The sequence below is a fragment of the Vipera ursinii genome, assembly GCF_947247035.1.
Source record: "Vipera ursinii genome assembly, chromosome: Z".
Taxonomy (NCBI): Eukaryota; Metazoa; Chordata; class Lepidosauria; order Squamata; family Viperidae; genus Vipera; species Vipera ursinii.
The window spans coordinates 4929774-4952051 of record NC_139517.1 but is presented as its reverse complement, the minus strand read 5'-3'; the positions used below and the strand labels follow the sequence as shown (position 1 = coordinate 4952051).

Sequence of the window (22278 nt, the reverse complement as noted above, 5' to 3'; positions counted from 1 at the left end):
TGCAGGCAGCTGGTGTTACTTAAGGAGGCATTAGCCCACTGCTCCACCAAGGCTCTTTTATGTTTTATATGTTTTTAAAGTAATACTTGACTTAATTCCAACAACACACAAAACATACATAGGGAGATATTCAAATATATTATCCTACTGCAAGTTATATATTTTGTACCAAAGATATAAATATCAAGATGTGGATAAAAATGAAAATGAACAATTATAATTCTTATGAATCTGTGTTGACACAATCTTTTTTTCCCTTTCAGACACCGTTGCTTGCTTTCAATGTCCTGATGATGAATATGCAAACCATAAGAAAGATGGATGCATCATGAAAACAATTAGCTTCTTGTCTTATGAAGAACCTTTAGGACTCAGTTTAGCCACTACTGCTACTTTATTTTTCCTCACTACAACATGGGTGTTGGGAATATTTATTAAGCACAAAGACAGTCCTATCGTCAAAGCCAACAACCGGGATCTCACCTACACTCTCCTCATCTCCCTTCTCCTTTGCTTCTTCTGTTCTTTGCTCTTCATTGGACAACCTGGGAGAGTCACCTGTCTCCTCAGACAGTCTGCATTTGGTCTCACCTTCTCATTGTCCATCTCTTGCGTGTTGGCAAAAACCACCCTTGTTTCTCTTGCCTTCAGGGCCACAAAGCCAGGATCTCGGATAAGGAAATGGGTGGGGAAAAGATTGGCTGTTTCTATTGTCTTTTTCTGCACTCTGTTCCAAACAAGCATCTGTATTGTGTGGTTGTCAACCTCTCCCCCATTCCCAGAATTAGACATTCACTCAGTCCCTGAAGAAATGGTTTTACAATGCAATGAAGGGTCTTTCTTTATGTTTTATTGTGTCCTGAGCTATATGGCTCTCCTTTCATTTGCCAGCTTCCTTGTGGCTTTCCAGGCTCGTAATCTGCCTGACAGTTTCAATGAAGCCAAGTTCATCACCTTCAGCATGTTGGCTTTCTGCAGTGTATGGGTGTCCTTTGTTCCAACATACCTGAGCACCAGGGGAAAAGCCATGGTGGCTGTGGAGATCTTCTCCATTTTGTCCTCCAGTGCTGGGCTCCTGAGTTGCATCTTTTTCCCCAAGTGTTACATTATTGTTTTGAGGCCGGATTTAAACAACAGGGAACAACTGATAAGAAGACATGTTTAATACCTTTTTATTTTAATTTTCTTTTTTTCCTGTTTACATTGTGATTTACTTGTAGCTCTGAAATCTGGATTTTGGGGAACTTCTATCAAAGTTAGTTTCTTTTCCCCAAAAACATCCAAGGAAGTCTCACATACATTGATGAGAAAGACCAATGATTTTTTTAGGTAAACCAGGATTTCTTTTCTAAGGGTCCCCATAAAGTTTGAGGTGACAGATTACATTTAATGAACTACTATGTGTAAATATAAATACAAAGGTGACATTTGAAATGTGAAAGTGAACTCCTATTCTTCATAAGACAGTTTTCTTTTTAAATGTTATAAATAAATAAAAATTAAATAAATAAGAAGCAAAATCTAGTGGTGTCAACTTTATTGTCCAAGACATTGTGTAAAGTAAATTAATATATTTTCTATAACTAAGGAAGTTGGATAAGAATACCATTTTCCTTTTCTTGCTCTGAATTTTTCTCATTTTATTGATTATGTTTTAATTGGTTATTAAAAGCCAGTTATTATAACACCAGTTATTATAAGCTAATTTTAAAAATAAATCAGATCAAAAATATTTATCATCATCTGAATAATTACTGGAAAGGTGTTACCACATGTAAATATGCAATTTGAGCTTTGAGTCCAGATGAAATATGAAATTAAGTCAAAAGGTGAGAGGGATCTCGGAGTCTTAGTAGACAATCACTTCAATATGAGCCAGCAGTGTGCTGCAGCTGCCAAAAAAGCCAACACAGTGCTAGGCTGCATTAACAGAGGGATAGAATCAAGATCAAGTGAAGTACTAATACCACTTTACAATGCTTTGGTAAGGCCACACCTGGAATACTGCATCCAGTTTTGGTCACCACGATGTAAAAAAGATGTCGAGACTCTAGAAAGGGTACAGAGAAGAGCAACAAAGATGATTAGGGGGCTGGAGGCTAAAACATATAGGGAACGGTTGCTGGAATTGGGTATGTGTAGTTTAATGAAGAGAAGGGTGAGGGGTGACATAATAGCAGTGTTCCAATATCTCAGGGGCTACCACAAAGAAGAGGGAGTCAAGCTATTCTCCAAAGCACCTGAAAGCAGGACGAGAAGCAATGGATGGAAACTAGTCAAGGAGAGAAGCAACCTAGAACTAAGGAGAAACTTCCTGACAGTTAGAACAATTAACCAGTGGAACAACCTGCCTCCAGAAGGTGTGAATGCTCCAACACTGGAAGTTTTTAAGAAGAGACTGGCAAGCCATTTGCCTGAAGTGGTATGATTTTTTTACAATATGCACAATGGACGCAGATGGAAAGATGAAATATTGTTTTAGCTATCTTAATTCATGGTGGGGACTTGCAAAGAACTATAAAAAAGTAGAATAGAATAGAGCTTGAAGGGTCTTTGGAGGTCTTCTAGTCCACCCCCTGCTACAGCAGGAGAACCTATACCATTTCAGACAAGTGAGTATCCAGTCTCTTCTTAAAAACCTCCAGTGATGGAGCACCCACAATTTCTGAAGGCAAGCTGTTCCACTGGTTAATTGTCCTTACTATTAGGAACTTTCTCCTTAATTCCAGGGTGCTTCTCTGTTGATCAGCTTCCAACCATTGTTTCTTATCCTGCCTTCTGGTGCTTTGGAAAATAAATTGACCCCATTTTCTTTGTGGCAGCCTCTCAAATACTGGAATACTACTATTAAAGGTAAAGGTTCCCCCGCACATTCGTGCTAGTCGTTTCCGACTCTAGGGGCCGGTGCTCATCTCCGTTTCAAAGCCGAAGAGCCAGCGCTTGTCTGAGGACATCTCCGTGGTCATGTGGCCGGCATGACTAGACGCCAAAGGCACATGGAACGCTGTTACCTTCCCACCGGAGTGGTCCCTATTTTTCTACTTGCATTTTTTTTACATGCTTTCGAACTGCTAGGTTGGCAGAAGCTACCAGAATACTACTATTATGTCACCCTTATTTCTTCTTTTCTTTAGACTAGGCAAACCCAATTCCTGCATTTGTTCTTTTTGTATTTCAGTTTGTTAGAGAGATCTTTGTGCAGCCCTGCTGGTTTCTTTTTAGATTTCTTGTTTTTCTTTCTCAGCAGTATTGTGCTGGTCTGGGCTTTTGTGATTGCATTTTTCAGGGTTTCCCACGCTTCCTGGGTTGTTTTCCCTTTTAAGATTTTCATCCATGGGATATTTCCTAGGTTCTCTCTGAGTTTGTTAAAGTCAGCTCTTTTGAAATTTAAGACATTGGTTGGATTGTTTTCTATTGCTAGTGTCTGCATTAAGTTAAATTCCAGTGTGACGTGGTCACTTTCACCCAAGGTTCTGGCAGTTTCAATTCCCTCTATCACTTCTTCTCTATTTGTAAGGATTAGGTCCAATATAGCTTTACATCTAGTTTCCTCCTCCACCTTTTGGGTGACAAAGTTGTCGGCTAGATGGGTTAGGAATCTGTCTGATCTCCCGCTCACTGCAGAGTTTGTCTCCCAGTTGATATCTGGATAGTTGAAGTCTCCCATTGCTATTGTGGTGTCCTTCCTGCATACATTTGTTAACTGGTTGGCAAAGAGTTCATCTATATCTTCTGACTGGCTGGGTGGCCCGTAATATATACCTATGGTAATGTCACTTTTCCCCCCTCTTTTATATTAACCCATATATATATTCTGGAGAGATTTTGTCTTGGATCATGTGCATTTCTGCAGATATGTAGTGTTCTCTTACATATAGTGCAACTCCCCCTCCTCTTTTTGTAGACCTGTTTCTTTTGAACAATTTGTATCCATCCATCAGTCCGTTCCATTCATGGGTTTCATCCCATCAGGTTTCTTTTATCCTCCCTAATCAACAAATGAAGACAAAACTTGAAATTTAGAAACCTAGAAGAGGCTGGTAATTTTGAATTCATTCAGTTTCAGTTCCATATAAAAGTTTTGTTTTATGTATTTATCATGGTGCATGGTTATGAAAGCATTTAAATATTGAGGCTGAAGAACTACTACACTCCCCAAATTCAAGCTATTTATGGATAACCAAATTAAGAGGAAAACAGAACAGAACAGAACAGAACAGAACAGAACAGAACAGAACAGAACAGAACAGAACAGAACAGAACAGAATAGAATAGAATAGAATAGAATAGAATAGAATAGAATAGAATAGAATAGAATAGAATATTGGATAGAATAGAGTAGAGTAGAGTAGAGTAGAGTAGAGTAGAGTAGAGTAGAATAGAATAATGAAATAAGGAATAGAATAGAATAGAATAGAATAGAATAGAATAGAATAGAATAGAATAGAATAGAATAGAATAGAATAGAATAGAATAGAATAGAATAGAATAGAATAGAATATTGGATAGAATAGAGTAGAGTAGAGTAGAGTAGAGTAGAGTAGAGTAGAATAATGAAATAAGGAATAGAATAGAATAGAATAGAATAGAATAGAATAGAATAGAATAGAATAGAATAGAATAGAATAGAATAGAATAGAATCTGGAAGGGACCTTGGAGGTCTTCTAGTCCAGCTCCCTGCTCAAGCAGAAGACCCTATATCATTAAATAGAAGTGGCTGTCCAGTCTCTTCTTAAAAACCTCAAGTGATGAAGCACCCACAACTTTTGGTGGCAAGCTGTTCCACTGGTTAATTGTCCACAACATTAGGAGGTTTCTCCTTAATTCCAGATTGCTTCTCTCCTTTAGTTTCCATCCATTAGTTCTTGTCTTGCTTTCAGGTGCTTTGGAGAATAATTTGACACCCCCCCTCTTCTTTGTGGTAGCCCCTCAAATACTGGAATACTGTTATCCTGTACCCCCTAGTCCTTCTTTTCTCTAGACTAGATATATCCAAATCCTGCAACTGTTCTTTTAGTCTTCAGGCCTTTAATCATCTTAGTTGCTTTCAAGTTGAAGAAAACCAAAATCAGGGTCATGTCAACAGCCCTCTCTCTAAAGCTATCATACTGACAGTATTTTTGCAATTTAAAGAAACACACACTTGCCAGAAATGCTAACTTTGGTAGGGATCAAAAAGAATTGTTTTGAAAACAAGCAAGAAAAATGAACAATAAGAGGTAAATGAAACAGAAGTAAGGCCAAAAAAGAAACAAATACATACATATTATATATGAACCAATAATAATATATTTATAAAATTGCCATATGTATTCTGCAGTAATTGGTAATTGAGTCTATTTGCCAAACATGATGTTTTTAACTTATCTAAAATGGAAAAAACACTTTTCTTATTCGTGTTTTAATAATCATGCAATTCCTTTCGTGGTATACAGTCATATAGACATGTGCATTCAATATTTGAGAGTATTAAAACTTTTCTCATAAGAGAATGCATGCAAAAATGGGTTCTGAATGGAGGTTACTATTGTAAATACTGACACAGTTTGTCTTTCTTCTTTGAAGGAGAAACACCTTTAAGGTTTGGTTGCACCACTGGTTCAGAAGACCTTGGTTGAAGGAGATTATCTGGATTCTTTTCACACAGGATTCAGACCCAGGTATGGGACAGAAATGGTATTGACTGTACTTTTGGATGATCTCTGGCCTGTGTCAAATGTGGGTTGCATATCCATATTGCTCTATTTGTACCTCTCGGTGGCTTTGTACCATTGATCATGGTGTAATTCTGGATCATCTCAGAGGATTGAGGGTGAACGGCATGGTGCTGTGCTGGTTTTCCTCCTTTTTTCAGGGCCCAGTTATAGTTGATGGTGAGATGGGAGAAGAGATCCTGCAGTTGGTCCTTACTACATGGAGTGTCTTATGTTTTGGTGCTCTCCCTCTTCTTATTCAACCTCTACATACCATGGGGTGGAGGTATCATCATTGCCCTTGGCAAATTAAGTGATCCCATGTACATTTTAGCCCAATGCCTAGAGACTGGTTGGGGGACAACTGGATTCGGCTCAACTGTAGCAAGACTGAGTGGTTCTGCATTTTAAGGGCTATTGGTTCAAGGACTATAAAATTTTGGGGTTAGACTGGTGGCACTGCCTCTGACAGACCTGGTGTGCAATCTGGGGGGTCCTTCTCAGAGAACAGGTGGTAGTCATGGCTAGGAGGGTCTTTGCACAGCTTTGTGTTGTATGCCAGTTGCATCCTTTCCTAAAGCAGCAGGCTGTGCTCATAGACACTCAGGCCCTAGTCAATTCCAGATGGATTGTTGTAATGCACTGTACCTGGGTTTGCCCTTGAAAAATATACAGAAGCTTCAATTGCTGCAGAGTGGAATGGTATGGGCAATATATGTTTTCCTAGAAGTTTACATGTTGTATCTGTGCTCAACAAGCTGCATTGGCTACCAGTTTGTTTTCCACGTCCAATTCAATTCCAGGTCCAAGTCCAGGTCCAAGTGTTTTTGACCTTTGAATCCCTACATGAGATAGAGTCCCATTATCTGAAGGATCAACTCTCCCCAATGATTTCAACCAGTCCATTAGTTCTAGCAATGAAGGCATGTTATGAATAACATCTGCCAAAGACCTGCATTTGAGGGGCCCAGGAAGGCAGGCCTTCTCTGATATGGCACCTGCCCTATGGAACATTCTCCTCCCTGAAAACGGTTGACTCCATCCATCAAAACCTGGTTATGTCATGAAGATTGAGGAGTCCCAAGGAACCAGATATGTTTTTAGAAGGCTCCACTGTAATTAATATTTTACTCTCTCTGTGTGGCTTATACATTTAAATGCATTATTGGTTTTTTTAAATTTTTAATGATGACTTTATATTTTCAGAATGATTATTTTTGTATAGTTTTTGTTGTTTGCTGAATGCCATTCAAAATCTCTTTTTGTGTCATGGCCAGCCATATCATTGTGAGAAAGCAATCAAACAAACATCATTTTCAGTTATTAATTAACGCAAAGTTTAAATCCTGGCTTTCACCCAACTTTTCTATTAATTGAGTTAGTTTTTTCTTCCTTCTTTCTTACTTTCCCAAGGTAGAAAATCATCCAAGTTTTAATAGTCAAAGAGAGTGGCTTTGAGATGAATTGAAGCACACCTCTGAACTTTTCCACTTATTATACCACACACAGAGAAAAGAAATTAAGACATATTAAATACAGTATCCTTAAAAAAGCATATGTCCAACAGTGGAAGAGAAAATTATGAAGTCATAATTATCTCCCCTCTAGAATTATTCCAAAGATAATAATTTGTTCTGTTCATAAAATCTGTAAACACTTGAATAAAACTTTAGGGAGATGAAAAAAAAATATGTAAAGAAAGATCTGTCTCATGGAGACTGGGGAGTACAAGAAAATGATACACAACTCCTGTGATGGCAACTGCCCCAAATTAAGTTGCATTGATGGAGTTCCTCCGTGCCATTCAAATCTTTTGGGTATAAGCACTACAGTATAATATGCAATAAGAATCAGGGGTAAAAGTTAGGCTTCAGCCTTGCTCTTAACAGGAATTTTGAGGCTGGTGAATGCAGATTAATATTGGAAGCTGCTGGTAGCGGAACTTCTATATTTAAAGAACATTTGCTGCCCAAATGTTCTTTCTTCTCTTATTTCCACTCTTCAGAGTGAAGTCTCTGCCATGTCATCCAGGTGTTCCCATCATTGTTCCAAATGAATGGTACCAGCCAGGGGACCTTGTCATTGGTGGGATGGTATCTATGGCTAACTACCATTTTAATGAACTTTCATTTCAGCAGCATCCCTCTCTTGAGTATTTTGGCCATCCAGAGTAAGGAACTCTTATCTTTCACATTTGTGGCATCTCTAGGTATTGTAATAAATTGGGAGGCGGGGAGAGTACATTTTCTTCCCTAATGTGAACCCTTTCTGATGAAAGATACTGCTTTATGGAATATGGAATGCCATAAAGCTATTTTTGTTTATAATGCAGCAAAATTGTATATTTTGAAATTCTAAAATTTGAAAATGTGAAACATTAGATCAGGAAGCCTTCTTTATGTCAAAAGGAGAATACCTAGGGAAATATGCATATTTAAGTGTATATACCCCTACAAGAAATCTGGAAGATTCTACCTTGTAATATCTATGAAGACTCTTAGTCATCCAGGTCATGATTGTCTGAAAGGGGATTTTTCAAGAGGCAACTGGACTTTCTTTTTTTTCTTTAAAGATGTTTCACTTCTCATCCAAGAAGCTTCTGCAGCTCTGAGTGGATAGTGGGGAATGGAAGGGTTTATGCTTCTTGCAGACATCTGGTCTTTTACATTCTTTTAGAGAGTCATTAAGGCCACTTGGATGTTTATTTGTATCCTCAGGGTCACCTGAGTGCTGCAAATGGATGTGGAACCTTCTTGGAACTGTTGAAAGGACTGTGGTGTAGACTGGAGATAGATGATGTCCTATCCCTCCCCCTCTGTTGAGAGAAGCTTGTTCAATTCTGATATAAATGGCTTCTTTGACCCCTCTTTCAATCTTTGACCGCTCTTTGGTCATATAAATTATCCTATTTTCAGAGTGCTAACAAAATTCTACCAGCATGTCCTTTCCTTGGCCTTTGCTGTGAAGGAGATCAATGAGAATCCAAAAATCCTGTCCAACATCACTCTTGGCTTCCATATCCATGACAGCTACTACAATGCAATGATGACCTATCGGACCACCATGGACCTGCTCTTCAGATCAGAGAGATTTGTCCCCAACTATAAATGTGACACCAGGAAAAATCTAATTTCGATCATAGGAGGGCTCAGCTTTGAAACCTCTTCCTATATTGCTGACCTTTTACAGTTTTACAAGATTCCACAGGTAGGATCTTTGTGAAGAGAGGTCTCCTTTCTTTCTCCTCCTTTCTTTTTCTCAACCAAGGCTATCAAAAATTGATTGTCTCTGAATGATGCCCACATAGCTCAACAATCTGACCAAAACTGTTGACCAATATTAGTTTCAAAAATAGCAAAAGAGAAATAGATGCTGGTACTGATACTATAATATGTGTTTATTTTCTTTTAGCTTACATATGGGTCATTTACCCCCCAGGATATTCATAGTGCTGAGATTCCCTTCTATTACTCCATGGTCCCAAATGAGTCCACACAATATGTTGGGATTATCCTACTGCTTCAACATTTTGGGTGGATATGGGTTGGGCTTCTTGCTATTGATAACAGGCATGGAGATTATTTTCTGCAGACCATGGAGTCCCTCTTTTCCCAGCATGGAATATGTTCTGCTTGTACACAAAGAATTCCCTTTTTAACTTACTGGGATAAATTATTTGAGATGCTTGAGAAAGGGAGAACTATTTATGACCGAATAACTACTAAAAAGATCAGTACCTTTATCATCTGTGGAGAATCTTTGTCAATTATATGGGTGACAAGTATCATTTTTTGGATTGATCCTGGACTTGGGCAGAGTTCTTTGGGAAAAGTGTGGATCATGACTGCCCAGATGGATTACATATTAACAGGAATGCAAAGAAAATGGGATCGGCAGTTCTTTGATGGTGCCATCTTTTTTACTATTCACTCCAAAGAAATTCCAGGTTTCAAGGAATTCCTGAAGTTCATAAAACCTCCTTGGATTCAACAAGATGGCTTTTTCCCACTTTTCTGGGAACAAGTATTTGATTGTTCATTGCCATCTCCTCCTGTGACTCTTCTGGATGATGACACTTGTACTGGAGAGGAAAAGCTGGAGGACATTCCTGGGGCTCTTTTTGAGGCACAGTTGACTGGACACAGTTATAGTATTTATAATGCTATCTATGTATTGGCTCAAGGTTTACATGCTCTCTCCTTACTTCAATATAACCATAGGCATTTGGTGAAGCATAAATTATCAGAATATGAAGGTGTGCAACCATGGCAGGTGATTTTTCTGCTACAAGTACTTTCTGCTAGATAAAGGTTACAAAGTTAGACTAATTGATTCCAACAAGGAAGAAGCAGTTATTAAAATGGACATCTGTCCTTCGGTAATATTTAGGTGTATATTTTTATTTCCATCACTTTGATATAACTTCTATTTCATTCCTGAACATCTTCAGGATGCAAAGATGGCTGAAATGAAGTAAGATTCATGGTTTGGTTTTCGAACCCCTGTAGCATTTTAGGCATATCACCTATTATTGAGGATAACAGAGGAATCGTATTTAACAAGCCAGCTATTCATCAGTTTTAGCAAATCTTATCATGTCCATAGCAGCCTTATATCTCTAAGAATAACTTGAATAAAAGATGGGAGCAAGTTATTTTTCCAGTTTTTCATACGCTTCTTCCTATGCAATATGAAGAATTGGGATCAGGAAGATGTGGGAGTCTAGAATCCATTTTATCTCTCATTTAACAAATGTTCAAAATATCTAATATTTCTTATTGCTTGCATATGTAGAGGGTGGTAAACAGGTTCTCAATGTTCTTTCCATGTTTTCAGAGTGTCTCCCTCAAAGACACTCTTAAAGTAGAACTAAATTACTCATACCTTTCTATTCTTTATTTTTCTATTTTTTTTTAAAAAAATCCCAATATAGCTCCACCAATTTATTAAAGGTATCAAATTCAATAATTCACTTGGAGAGGCCATATTTTTTTATGATCAAAAGAAGATGGAAGGTATATTTGATATCATCAACATAGTCACCTTTCCCAATTCCACCTTCCAGAGACGAAAGGTTGGAAAAGTGGATCCAGATGCTCTGAGTGGAAAGGAATTAGTCATTAATGAGGATATGATTGTTTGGCATAGATCATTTAACCAGGTATTTTTTTTCATGGAAAATTTCTATGACCATTCTCAGTTTATTTATTTTATTTATTATTATATTTGTATACCGCCCTTCTCCCGAAGGACTCAGGGCGGTGAAGTTGAGTACATTAGGTTGGGATATTTACTTTTATCCTTCTGGGCAGTTTATGAAGATTAACAGGTTTAAGAAATGACATAACAGGGTAACAGAGTTGGAAGGGACCTTGGAAGTCTTCTAATCCAACCCACTGCTCTAGCAGAGACTTTATACCATTTCAAACAAATGTTTCTCCAATCTCTTCTTAAAAATCTCCAGTGATGGAGCACCCATAACTTCTGAAGGCAAGCTGTTCCACTGGTTCAGTGTTCAAACTGTCAATAAATTTCTCCTTATTTCTAGGTTGGCTTTCTCCTTTTCTATTTTTTTATTTTATTCAGAAAATTAAAATACAGATTTCAAAAAATAAATTTTACAAAACCAGAAAAATTGGATAACACATTAAAAATATGCTTTGGGGAAAAAACATATATGTGTTTAAGGTTCTCTCCTTGATTAGTATCCATCCAGTGCTTCTTGTTCTGCCTTCAGATGCTCTGGACTTTACTTATTAAAAGCTAACAATAATTGATACAATGTGCTATGTTTATTAGATTTTCATCATATGTTGAAATGAACATGAAGATGAACAAATAAAACATTCATTTATGTGACTAGATTTCATTAGTTGGAGTGAAGCTTCATCAAATGTGCAATTTCAAGTAAATTTAATTGACTCAATCCTTCTGATCGAGTGGATGATTTGAATTAATAATATATCACATGTTGAAATTTTCAGATGAAGCATATTGAAAAAACAAAACTGGACAACCAAATCATCTGTGCTCACAAAGTCAAATTGGAAATACATTCTTCAATTTATTTCTTGATCCTTTTGTACAATTAGTCCTTGACTTATAAACACAACAGAGCCCAAAATTTATGTTGCTAAGTGAGATATTTGCCCCATTTTACAACCTTTCTTGCCACAGTAATTGTTAAGCGAATCTGGCTTCCCCTTTGACTTTGCTTGTCAGAACATTGCAAAATGGGATGAGTTGGCCCCAGGACATTGCAACCATCATTAATATATGTGCCACTTGTCAAGTGATTGAATTTTGACCAAGTGACCAAGGGGATGCTGCAAAAACAAACTCTTGTAAGTTGAGGACTACAGGTACAGCCTTAAACGGGGCTTTTCTTTTCAATGGAAGAGAGCATTTCATTTTCAGTGTAAGAAATTATTTTTCCAGGATCCAATCTGGGTCAGTCACGAGGAGCAGAGATTTTGTCTTTTGAGCTTTTGGACATATGATGGAGCCCATCTCTCTAGGGTAGACAGAAGTTCCCAGAAGAGCAGGGGTTGGACTAGGTGACCTCCAAGGTCCCTTCCAACATCATCATTATTATTGTTGTTGTTAGCTGCGAAGTAGTGTCTGACCCATCGCGACCCTATGGACAACATTCCTCCAGGCCTTCCTGTCCTCTACCATCTTCTGGAGTCCATTTAAGCTAATGCCTACTGCTTCAGTGACTCCATCCAGCCACCTCATTCTCTGTCGTCCCTTTCTTCTATTGCCCTCGATCTTCCCCAGCATTAGGCTCTTCTCCAGGGAGTCCTTCCTTCTCATTAGGTGGCCAAAGTACTTGAGTTTTAGCTTCAGGATCTGGCCTTCTAAAGAGCAGTCAGGATTGATCTCCTCTAGGACTGACTGGTTTGATCGCCTTGCAGTCCAAGGGACTCGCAGGAGTCTTCTCCAGCACCACAGTTCAAAGGCCTCAATTCTTTGGCGCTCAGGCTTTCTTATGGTCCAACTTTCACTGCCATACATTGCAACTGGGAAGACCATAGCCTTGACTATATGCACTTTTGTTGACAGGGTGATGTCTCTGCTTTTTAGTGTGCTGTCTAGATTTGCCATGGCTTTCCTCCCCAGGAGCAAGCAACTTTTAATTTCTTGGCTACAGTCCCCATCTGCAGTGATCTTGGAGCCCAGGAAAATAAAATCTGTCACTACCTCCATTTCTTCCCCATCTATTTGCCAGGAATTGAGAGGGCTAGATGCCATGATCTTGGTTTTCTTAATGTTAAGTTTCAACCCAAGTTTTGCACTCTCCTTCTTCACCTGCAACAAGAGGCTCTTTAGTTCTTCTTCACTTTCTGCCATTAGAGTGGTATCATCTGCGTATCTTAGGTTGTTGATATTTCTTCCGGCAATCTTAATTCCAACTTTTGATTTATCTAGTCCTGCCTTTCTCATGATGTGCTCTGCATATAAGTTAAATAGGCAGGGTGACAGTATACAGCCTTGCCGGACTCCTTTCCCAATTTTGAACTAATCAGTGGTTCCGTGTCCAGTTCTCACAGTTGCTTCTTGACCCGCATATAGGTTTCTCAAGAGAAATAAGATGGTCTGGTACTCCCATTTCTTTAAGAACTTGCCACAGTTTGTTATGATCCACACAATCAAAGGCTTTAGCATAGTCAATGAAGCAGAAGTAGATGTTTTTCTGGAACTCCCTAGTTTTCTCCATGATCCAGCGTATGTTGGCAATTTGATCTCTAGTTCCTCTGCCTCTTCGAAATCCTGCCGGCACTTCTGGTAGTTCTCGATCCACATACTGCTGAAGTCTAGCTTGTAGGATTTTAAGCATGACTTTACTAGCATGAGAAATGAGTGCAATGGTGTGATAGTTTGAACATTCTTTGGCACTGCCTTTCTTTGGAATTGGAATGTAAACTGATCTTTTCCAATCCTGTGGCCATTGTTGAGTTTTCCAAATTTGCTGGCAAATTGAGTGTAGCACTTTTACTGCATTGTCTTTTAAGATTTTGAATAGCTCAGCTGGAATACTGTCACCTCCACTAGCTTTGTTGTTGCTCAGCTTTTCTAAGGCCCACTTCACTTCACATTCTAGGATGTCTGGCTCGAGGTCAGTGACCACCTCATTGTGATTATCAGGGACGTTAAGCTCATTCTTGTATAGTTCTTCTGTGTAATTTCGCCACCTCTTCTTAATCTCTTCTGCCTCTGTTAGGTCCCTGCCATTTCGGTCCTTTATCATGCCCATTTTTGCATTAAACATTCCCTTCATTTCTCCAATTTTCTTGAAAAGATCTCTGGTCCTCCCTATTCTATTGTTTTCTTCAATTTCTTTGCACTGTTCATTTAAGAAGGCATTCTTATCTCTTCTAGCTATTCTCTGGAATTCTGCATTCAATTGGGTGTATCTTTCTTTTTCTCCCTTGCCTTTCGCTTCCCTCCTTTCCTCAGCTATTTGCAAAGCTTCCTCAGACAGCCATTTTGCTTTCTTGCATTTCTTTTTCTTTGGGATGGTTTTGGTTGCTACCTGTTGTACAATGTCACGAACCTCTGTCCATAGTTCTTCAGGCACTCTGTCTATCAGATCTAATTCCTTAAATCTATTTGTCACCTCTACTGTATATTCAACAGGGATATGATTTAATTCATACCTGACTGGCATAGTGCTTTTCCCTACTTTCTTCAGTTTAAGCCTAAACTTTGCAAGGAGAAGCTCATGGTCTGAGCCACAGTCAGCTCCTGGTCTTGTTTTTACTGACTGTATAGAGCTTCTCCATCTTTGGCTGCAGAGCATATAGTCAATCTGATTTCTGTGTTGACTGTCTGGTGATGTCCATGTGTAGAGCCGTCTCTTGGGTTGTTGGAAAAGAGTGTTTGCTATGACCATCGTATTCTCTTGACAGAATTCTATCAGCCTGTGCCCTGCTTCATTTTGTACTCCAAGGCCAAACTTGCCTGTTATTCCAGTTATCTTTTGGCTTCCTACTTTAGCATTCCAATCCCCCATGATGATAAGAACATCATTTTTTGGTGTTAGTTCTATAAGGTGCTGTACTGCTTCATAGAACTGGTCAATTTCATCCTCTTCAGCACTGGTGGTTGGGGCATAGAGTTGGACTACTGTGATATTGAATGGTTTGCCTTGGATTCGAACTGAGATCATTCTGTCATTTTGAGGATTGTATCCCAGTATTGCTTTTCCTACTCTTTTATTGACTATGAAGGCTACTCCATTTCTTCTGAGGGATTCTTGCCCACAGTAGTATACCTGATGGTCATCTGAATTAAATTCACCCATTCCTGTCCATTTTAGTTCGCTGATACCTAAGATGTCAATGTTCAGTCTTGTCATCTCTTGTTTGACCACATCCAGTTTTCCTTGATTCATGGATCTTACATTCCAGGTTCCTATGGAGAAAAAAATCTTTACAGCATCGGACTTTCCTTTCACCACCAGACACATCCACAGCTGAGCGTCCTTTCAGCTTTGGCCCAGTTGCTTCATTCTTTCTGGCGCTACTAGTACTAGCCCTCTGCTCTTCCCCAGTAGCATATTGGACGCCTTCCGACCTGAGGGGCTCATCTTCCAGCGTCATATCGTTTTGCCTTTTGGTACTGTCCATAGGGTTTTCATGGCAAAGATACTGGAGTGGGTTGCCATTTCCTTCTCCAGTGGATCACGTTTTGTCAGAACTCTCTGCTATGACCTGTCCGTCTTGGGTGGCCCTGCACAGCATAGCTCATAGCTTCATTGAATTACGCAAGCCCCTTCGCCACGACAAGGCAGTAATCCAAGAAGGGGATTATTACTATTATTATTACTATTATTATTATTACTATTGTTGTTATTAGTGTGGTTGTTGTTGTTAGTAGTAGTAGTCTGAAAGCTCAGAAGATAAAACCTTTGGTCCTGGTGACCAACCCAGATTGGATCCTGGAACATTGTCCTGGGACACATATATTCACTTTCCTTCGTGAAATTATTTTTCTTCAGAACAGTAAATCTTCTTCCAATATTTTAATATTGATAACTAGGTGCTTCCCTTTTCTCTATGCAATGAGTATTGTCACCCTGGTTATCAAAAGAGAAAGAAGGAAGGAAATAAATTCTGCTGTTATGATTGTGTTCCATGTCCAGAGGGGAAAATCTCCAAAGAGATGGGTAAGTTAACAAAATCCTCTGATTTTTTTGCTGTACAGTTGGTTGTGTTGAACGCTAATTAAATTTTCTGGTTGTGCATTTGTGAGATTTTATTCAGAAATTAAATGGGGAAATAGAATTAAATTCACAAGATTAAAAATGATAGATTCTAACCTTGGAATTTTCAAGTGATGATGATTGATGTAACAACGATGACAACAATGTTTTAATTAATTAAATAAAATATCCAGGAATGGTTCAGGCTTTATAATCAAACAAGTATCCTAATAGTGATTTGAAAAATGATTACAATGAAGATGCCTATGGAGATACTCAGTCATCCAGGTCATCGTTGTCCCAAAGGTACAACTGGACTTTCTTGTTTTTCTTTGAAGTCATTTTGCTTCTCATCTAAGAAGCTTCTTCAGTTCTGACTGAATAGTGGGGAATGGAAGGATTTCTATTCCTTTGCAGATAGATGGTCATTTGCATTCTTATAGAGAGTCATTGAAGCCATTTGGAGGTTTACCTGTGTCCTCAGTAGTGTAAACGTGTGTGGAACCTTCTTAGCTGCATGATGTTTTTTGCCCTACATGCTCTCTTCAATTACAATGAAAAGAACATACAGGGAGCAAAAAAAATGTGATTATTTCAGACTTGCTTTTTAAAAAATACAGATGAAATATAAGAAACACAGTGATTATAAAATTACAATATCTCCATATGGTGTAGTAACAACAACTTGCACCTAAACATCGGCAAGATGAAAGAGATGGTGTTAGTCTTGCGGAAGAACAGGGTAGAACAACAGCTAATGACCCTCTTTTACCGGTCTACTATAGAGAACGTCCTCTCGTATGGTATTGTGGTTTGGTATGCTGGTCTGACAGCCGCGGATAGGAAAGTATTACAGAGTGTAGTGAGCACAGCACAAGACATTGTGGGCTGTTCCCTGACACCACTGGATGACATCGCCAGGGCTCGTTGCCTTGGAAGAGTGAGGAAGATTCTCAGGGATGACTCTCACCCTGGACGGTATCTCTTTACTCTCCTACCACCAGATATAGGAATATAGCCAGCCATACCAACAGGCTGAAAAATAGCTTTTATCCGTGGGCTGTTAGGCTTTTAAATGGGACATAATCTTATGCAGAATTGATTTGGGAGGCCGGTGTGTGGTGTAGTTGGTTCACATAGTGTGGTGGGATGGAGGGTTTGTTGTCACTGTGTGTTGGGGGGAGAGAGCACAGGGGGAGGCTCAGCTAATCTCAATGTACACATGTTGTACTTTGACAATAAAGGTTTATTATTATTTTTATTTATTATTTATTATGTAGCCATGGTGGCCCAATACTTAGAATGCAGTATTGCAGGCTGACTCTGCTCATGTCCAGGAATTTGATCCTAACCAGCTCAAGATTGACTCAGCCTTCCATCCTTCCAAGCTCAGTAGGTCCTAGTTAGCTGGTGGATTTCCTCCCCTTAGAGGTAAGATATTTGTTTTCTGAGGTTTTTGTGGGTGTTTGTATGTGGATCTAGATATAGATAGATAGATATAGAGATAGATAGATAGATAGATAGATAGATAGATAGATAGATAGATAGATAGATAGATAGATGATAGATAGATAGATAGATAGATAGATAGATAGATAGATAGATAGATAGATAGATGATAGATAGATAGATAGATAGATAGATAGATAGATATAGATATAGATATAGATATAGATATAGATATAGATATAGATATAGATATAGATAGATATAGATATAGATATAGATATAGATATAGATATAGATATAGATATAGATATAGATATAGATTAGATATAGATATAGATATAGATATAGATATAGATATAGATATAGATATAGATATAGATATAGATATAGATATAGATATAGATATAGATATAGATATAGATATAGGTATAGGTATAGGTATTAATCCCATCCTTCTCCGAAGACTCAGGGCAGCTTACAATCTAAGCACAAATCAATGTGCTCAGCAATATTTATTTATTTATTTTATTTATTTTAATTCCATTTATATCCCGCCCTTCTCCGAAGACTCAGGGCAGCTTACAAGCTTAGCAGTAGCCTTCATTCTATGTATATGCCTGCTTATTAGAGCTTTCACCCCCCCCCCCAAGCAGCATTATTACAAAGTCAGCTTAATTGCCCCCAACAATCTGGGTCCTCATTTTACCTACATCGGAAGGATGGAAGGCTGAGTCAACCTTGAGCCTGGTGGGATGTGAACCTGCACTAATTGCAGGCAGCTGGTGTTACTTAAGGAGGCATTAGCCCACTGCTCCACCAAGGCTCTTTTATGTTTTATATGTTTTTAAAGTAATACTTGACTTAATTCCAACAACACACAAAACATACATAGGGAGATATTCAAATATATTATCCTACTGCAAGTTATATATTTTGTACCAAAGATATAAATATCAAGATGTGGATAAAAATGAAAATGAACAATTATAATTCTTATGAATCTGTGTTGACACAATCTTTTTTTCCCTTTCAGACACTGTTGCTTGCTTTCAATGTCCTGATGATGAATATGCAAACCATAAGAAAGATGGATGCATCATGAAAACAATTAGCTTCTTGTCTTATGAAGAACCTTTAGGACTCAGTTTAGCCACTACTGCTACTTTATTTTTCCTCACTACAACATGGGTGTTGGGAATATTTATTAAGCACAAAGACAGTCCTATCGTCAAAGCCAACAACCGGGATCTCACCTACACTCTCCTCATCTCCCTTCTCCTTTGCTTCTTCTGTTCTTTGCTCTTCATTGGACAACCTGGGAGAGTCACCTGTCTCCTCAGACAGTCTGCATTTGGTCTCACCTTCTCATTGTCCATCTCTTGCGTGTTGGCAAAAACCACCCTTGTTTCTCTTGCCTTCAAGGCCACAAAGCCAGGATCTCGGATAAGGAAATGGGTGGGGAAAAGATTGGCTGTTTCTATTGTCTTTTTCTGCACTCTGTTCCAAACAAGCATCTGTATTGTGTGGTTGTCAACCTCTCCCCCATTCCCAGAATTAGACATTCACTCAGTCCCTGAAGAAATGGTTTTACAATGCAATGAAGGGTCTTTCTTTATGTTTTATTGTGTCCTGAGCTATATGGCTCTCCTTTCATTTGCCAGCTTCCTTGTGGCTTTCCAGGCTCGTAATCTGCCTGACAGTTTCAATGAAGCCAAGTTCATCACCTTCAGCATGTTGGCTTTCTGCAGTGTATGGGTGTCCTTTGTTCCAACGTACCTGAGCACCAGGGGAAAAGCCATGGTGGCTGTGGAGATCTTCTCCATTTTGTCCTCCAGTGCTGGGCTCCTGAGTTGCATCTTTTTCCCCAAGTGTTACATTATTGTTTTGAGGCCGGATTTAAACAACAAGGAACAACTAATAAGAAGACATGTTTAATACCTTTTTATTTTAATTTTCTTTTTTTCCTGTTTACATTGTGATTTACTTGTAGCTCTGAAATCTGGATTTTGGGGAACTTCTATCAAAGTTAGTTTCTTTTCCCCAAAAACATCCAAGGAAGTCTCACATACATTGATGAGAAAGACCAATGATTTTTTTAGGTAAACCAGGATTTCTTTTCTAAGGGTCCCCATAAAGTTTGAGGTGACAGATTACATTTAATGAACTACTATGTGTAAATATAAATACAAAGGTGACATTTGAAATGTGAAAGTGAACTCCTATTCTTCATAAAACAGTTTTCTTTTTAAATGTTATAAATAAATAAAAATTAAATAAATAAGAAGCAAAATCTAGTGGTGTCAACTTTATTGTCCAAGACATTGTGTAAAGTAAATTAATATATTTTCTATAACTAAGGAAGTTGGATAAGAATACCATTTTCCTTTTCTTGCTCTGAATTTTTCTCATTTTATTGATTATGTTTTAATTGGTTATTAAAAGCCAGTTATTATAACACCAGTTATTATAAGCTAATTTTAAAAATAAATCAGATCAAAAATATTTATCATCATCTGAATAATTACTGGAAAGGTGTTACCACATGTAAATATGCAATTTGAGCTTTGAGTCCAGATGAAATATGAAATTAAGTCAAAAGGTGAGAGGGATCTCGGAGTCTTAGTAGACAATCACTTCAATATGAGCCAGCAGTGTGCTGCAGCTGCCAAAAAAGCCAACACAGTGCTAGGCTGCATTAACAGAGGGATAGAATCAAGATCAAGTGAAGTACTAATACCACTTTACAATGCTTTGGTAAGGCCACACCTGGAATACTGCATCCAGTTTTGGTCACCACGATGTAAAAAAGATGTCGAGACTCTAGAAAGGGTACAAAGAAGAGCAACAAAGATGATTAGGGGGCTGGAGGCTAAAACATATAGGGAACGGTTGCTGGAATTGGGTATGTGTAGTTTAATGAAGAGAAGGGTGAGGGGTGACATAATAGCAGTGTTCCAATATCTCAGGGGCTACCACAAAGAAGAGGGAGTCAAGCTATTCTCCAAAGCACCTGAAAGCAGGACAAGAAGCAATGGATGGAAACTAGTCAAGGAGAGAAGCAACCTAGAACTAAGGAGAAACTTCCTGACAGTTAGAACAATTAACCAGTGGAACAACCTGCCTCCAGAAGGTGTGAATGCTCCAACACTGGAAGTTTTTAAGAAGAGACTGGCCAGCCATTTGCCTGAAGTGGTATAGGGTTTCCTGCCTGAGCAGGGGGTTGGACTAGATGACCTCCAAGGTCCCTTCCAACTTTATATTATTATTATTATTATTATTATTATTATTATTATTATTATTATTATTATTGTTGTTGTTGTTGTTGTTGTTGTTGTTGTTGTTGTTGTTATTAATGTTGTTGTTGTTGTTGTTGTTGTTGTTGTTGTTGTTATTATTATTATTATTATTATTATTATTATTATTATTATTATTATTATTATTATATCTGTCTTTACTTCATGAGTGATTTCCATTTAGTTCACCCCCTTCATGTCTACAGGACTGCATCCTCTCCATCACTTTCATTCATTTATTTTTTTCAGTAGCCTCTTCTAATATACAATTGAATCACAATTCACCAAATCAATGGTCCTCTATTTTATATGCAAACTGAGTTGAATCCTTTACATGGATTTATTCCAGATAAAACATACATATGAATGAATGAACCTTTATTGTCAAAGTACAACCATGTATACATTGAGATTGGCTAAGCCTCCCTTTGTGCCCCCACCCCCCAACTCACAGTGACAACAAACCCTCCATCTTATTACACCATGTGAACTAATTGCACAACACACCGGCCTCGCAAGTCAATTCTGCATAAAGTTTATAAAAATTAGGAATATCAGGAATTGTTGATACCCATAACATAAAAGAAGATGGTGTCCATTTAATTTCATATAGAATCGCACCCATGTGATATGAAACTATTCATTAATGTAGCAGTTTGTACCCTAAAATAGTTAAAAGGTTGTTTTACCATTACTTCTTATATTCCACCATGCCAGAATTTTTAGTTCATTCAAATTCTATTCCATTCAAATGATTTGTTTCTAATGTATTCATCCTGGTTGATGATTTTTAAAGCAATCTAAATTTTGAATCCAAAGAAGTAATACACTCCCCAAATACACTATTAATGGGTAACCAAATTAAGGAGAAAACCTATTGAATTTTCTCTCCAAGCTTTGGAGGGGTTCTAAAAAGAGAAAGTCTTTTACAGGGGAAGATGTCTTTTGTTAATTAAACACTGACAGGTCCAAACAATAGATGAAGACTTGAAGAGTTCTTGATTACAATTCTACCTATAATGGAGAAATCTCCCTAGTGTCAAGTTCCACTTAAGAATCCCAATGAAGTAAAACACCAGAGACATTGCGATCTCTAATGTAAATTTTATTAGGCATTAACAAACCAGTAAGATAGAAAGTAAGCTAGCTCTGAGAAAATGGCAGGAAGTAGATAATTAAAAGAGTGAAACTTTCCCTCCTCTCTCTGACAGTTCAGGTCACATTGTCCAATATATCTTCCAGTAATTGCTATGAGAAGAAACTTCAGTTCGCCAAACAACTCTTCAATGGCTTCAGCTCCCACATGGATAAGGAACACCTGTGGATCCAAAATTCTCCCCTCTTTCCCCCCCCCATACTGTTGACAGTCTAGAAGCATCACAGTTGTCTAAAGTAGGTAGCTTGACATCTAGACTGCTTGCTTTCCCTTGGGAAAAGTTAAATAAAGTTCCATGAAACTTGTGGGGTGTGTGTGTGTCAGTCCTGGATTTCTTGTGACTGAAACAATTCAAGGCTAATTCCCCATTTGATTACTCCTCCCTGCCTGGCTGGGCATTTCCCAACCATTACAGAAACAAAAGAAATTAAAAGAGGTAAATAAAAACTGAAAAAGAAACACATGCTATGTATGACCCA

General features: G+C 38.1%; 2 protein-coding genes across 2 annotated transcripts; both read left to right on the top strand.

Annotated features, from left to right (window-relative positions):
• Positions 1-188: 188 nt before the first annotated feature.
• LOC310649927 (vomeronasal type-2 receptor 26-like) lies at positions 189-1637 on the top strand (the record flags this gene model as incomplete). Its single annotated transcript, XM_083378757.1, has 3 exons — positions 189-233; positions 314-1329; positions 1464-1637. The coding sequence occupies 2 exons, from the start codon at positions 189-191 to the stop codon at positions 1163-1165; spliced, it is 897 nt and encodes a 298-aa protein (XP_083234883.1). The 3' UTR covers positions 1166-1329; positions 1464-1637.
• Positions 1638-5822: 4185 nt separating this feature from the next.
• LOC310649030 (vomeronasal type-2 receptor 26-like) lies at positions 5823-19285 on the top strand (the record flags this gene model as incomplete). The annotated part of the gene is made up of 7 exons (XM_083377279.1): positions 5823-5899; positions 7700-7864; positions 8610-8901; positions 9106-9966; positions 10760-10855; positions 15739-15865; positions 18384-19285. The coding sequence occupies 7 exons, from the start codon at positions 5823-5825 to the stop codon at positions 19283-19285; spliced, it is 2520 nt and encodes an 839-aa protein (XP_083233405.1).
• Positions 19286-22278: the final 2993 nt, after the last annotated feature.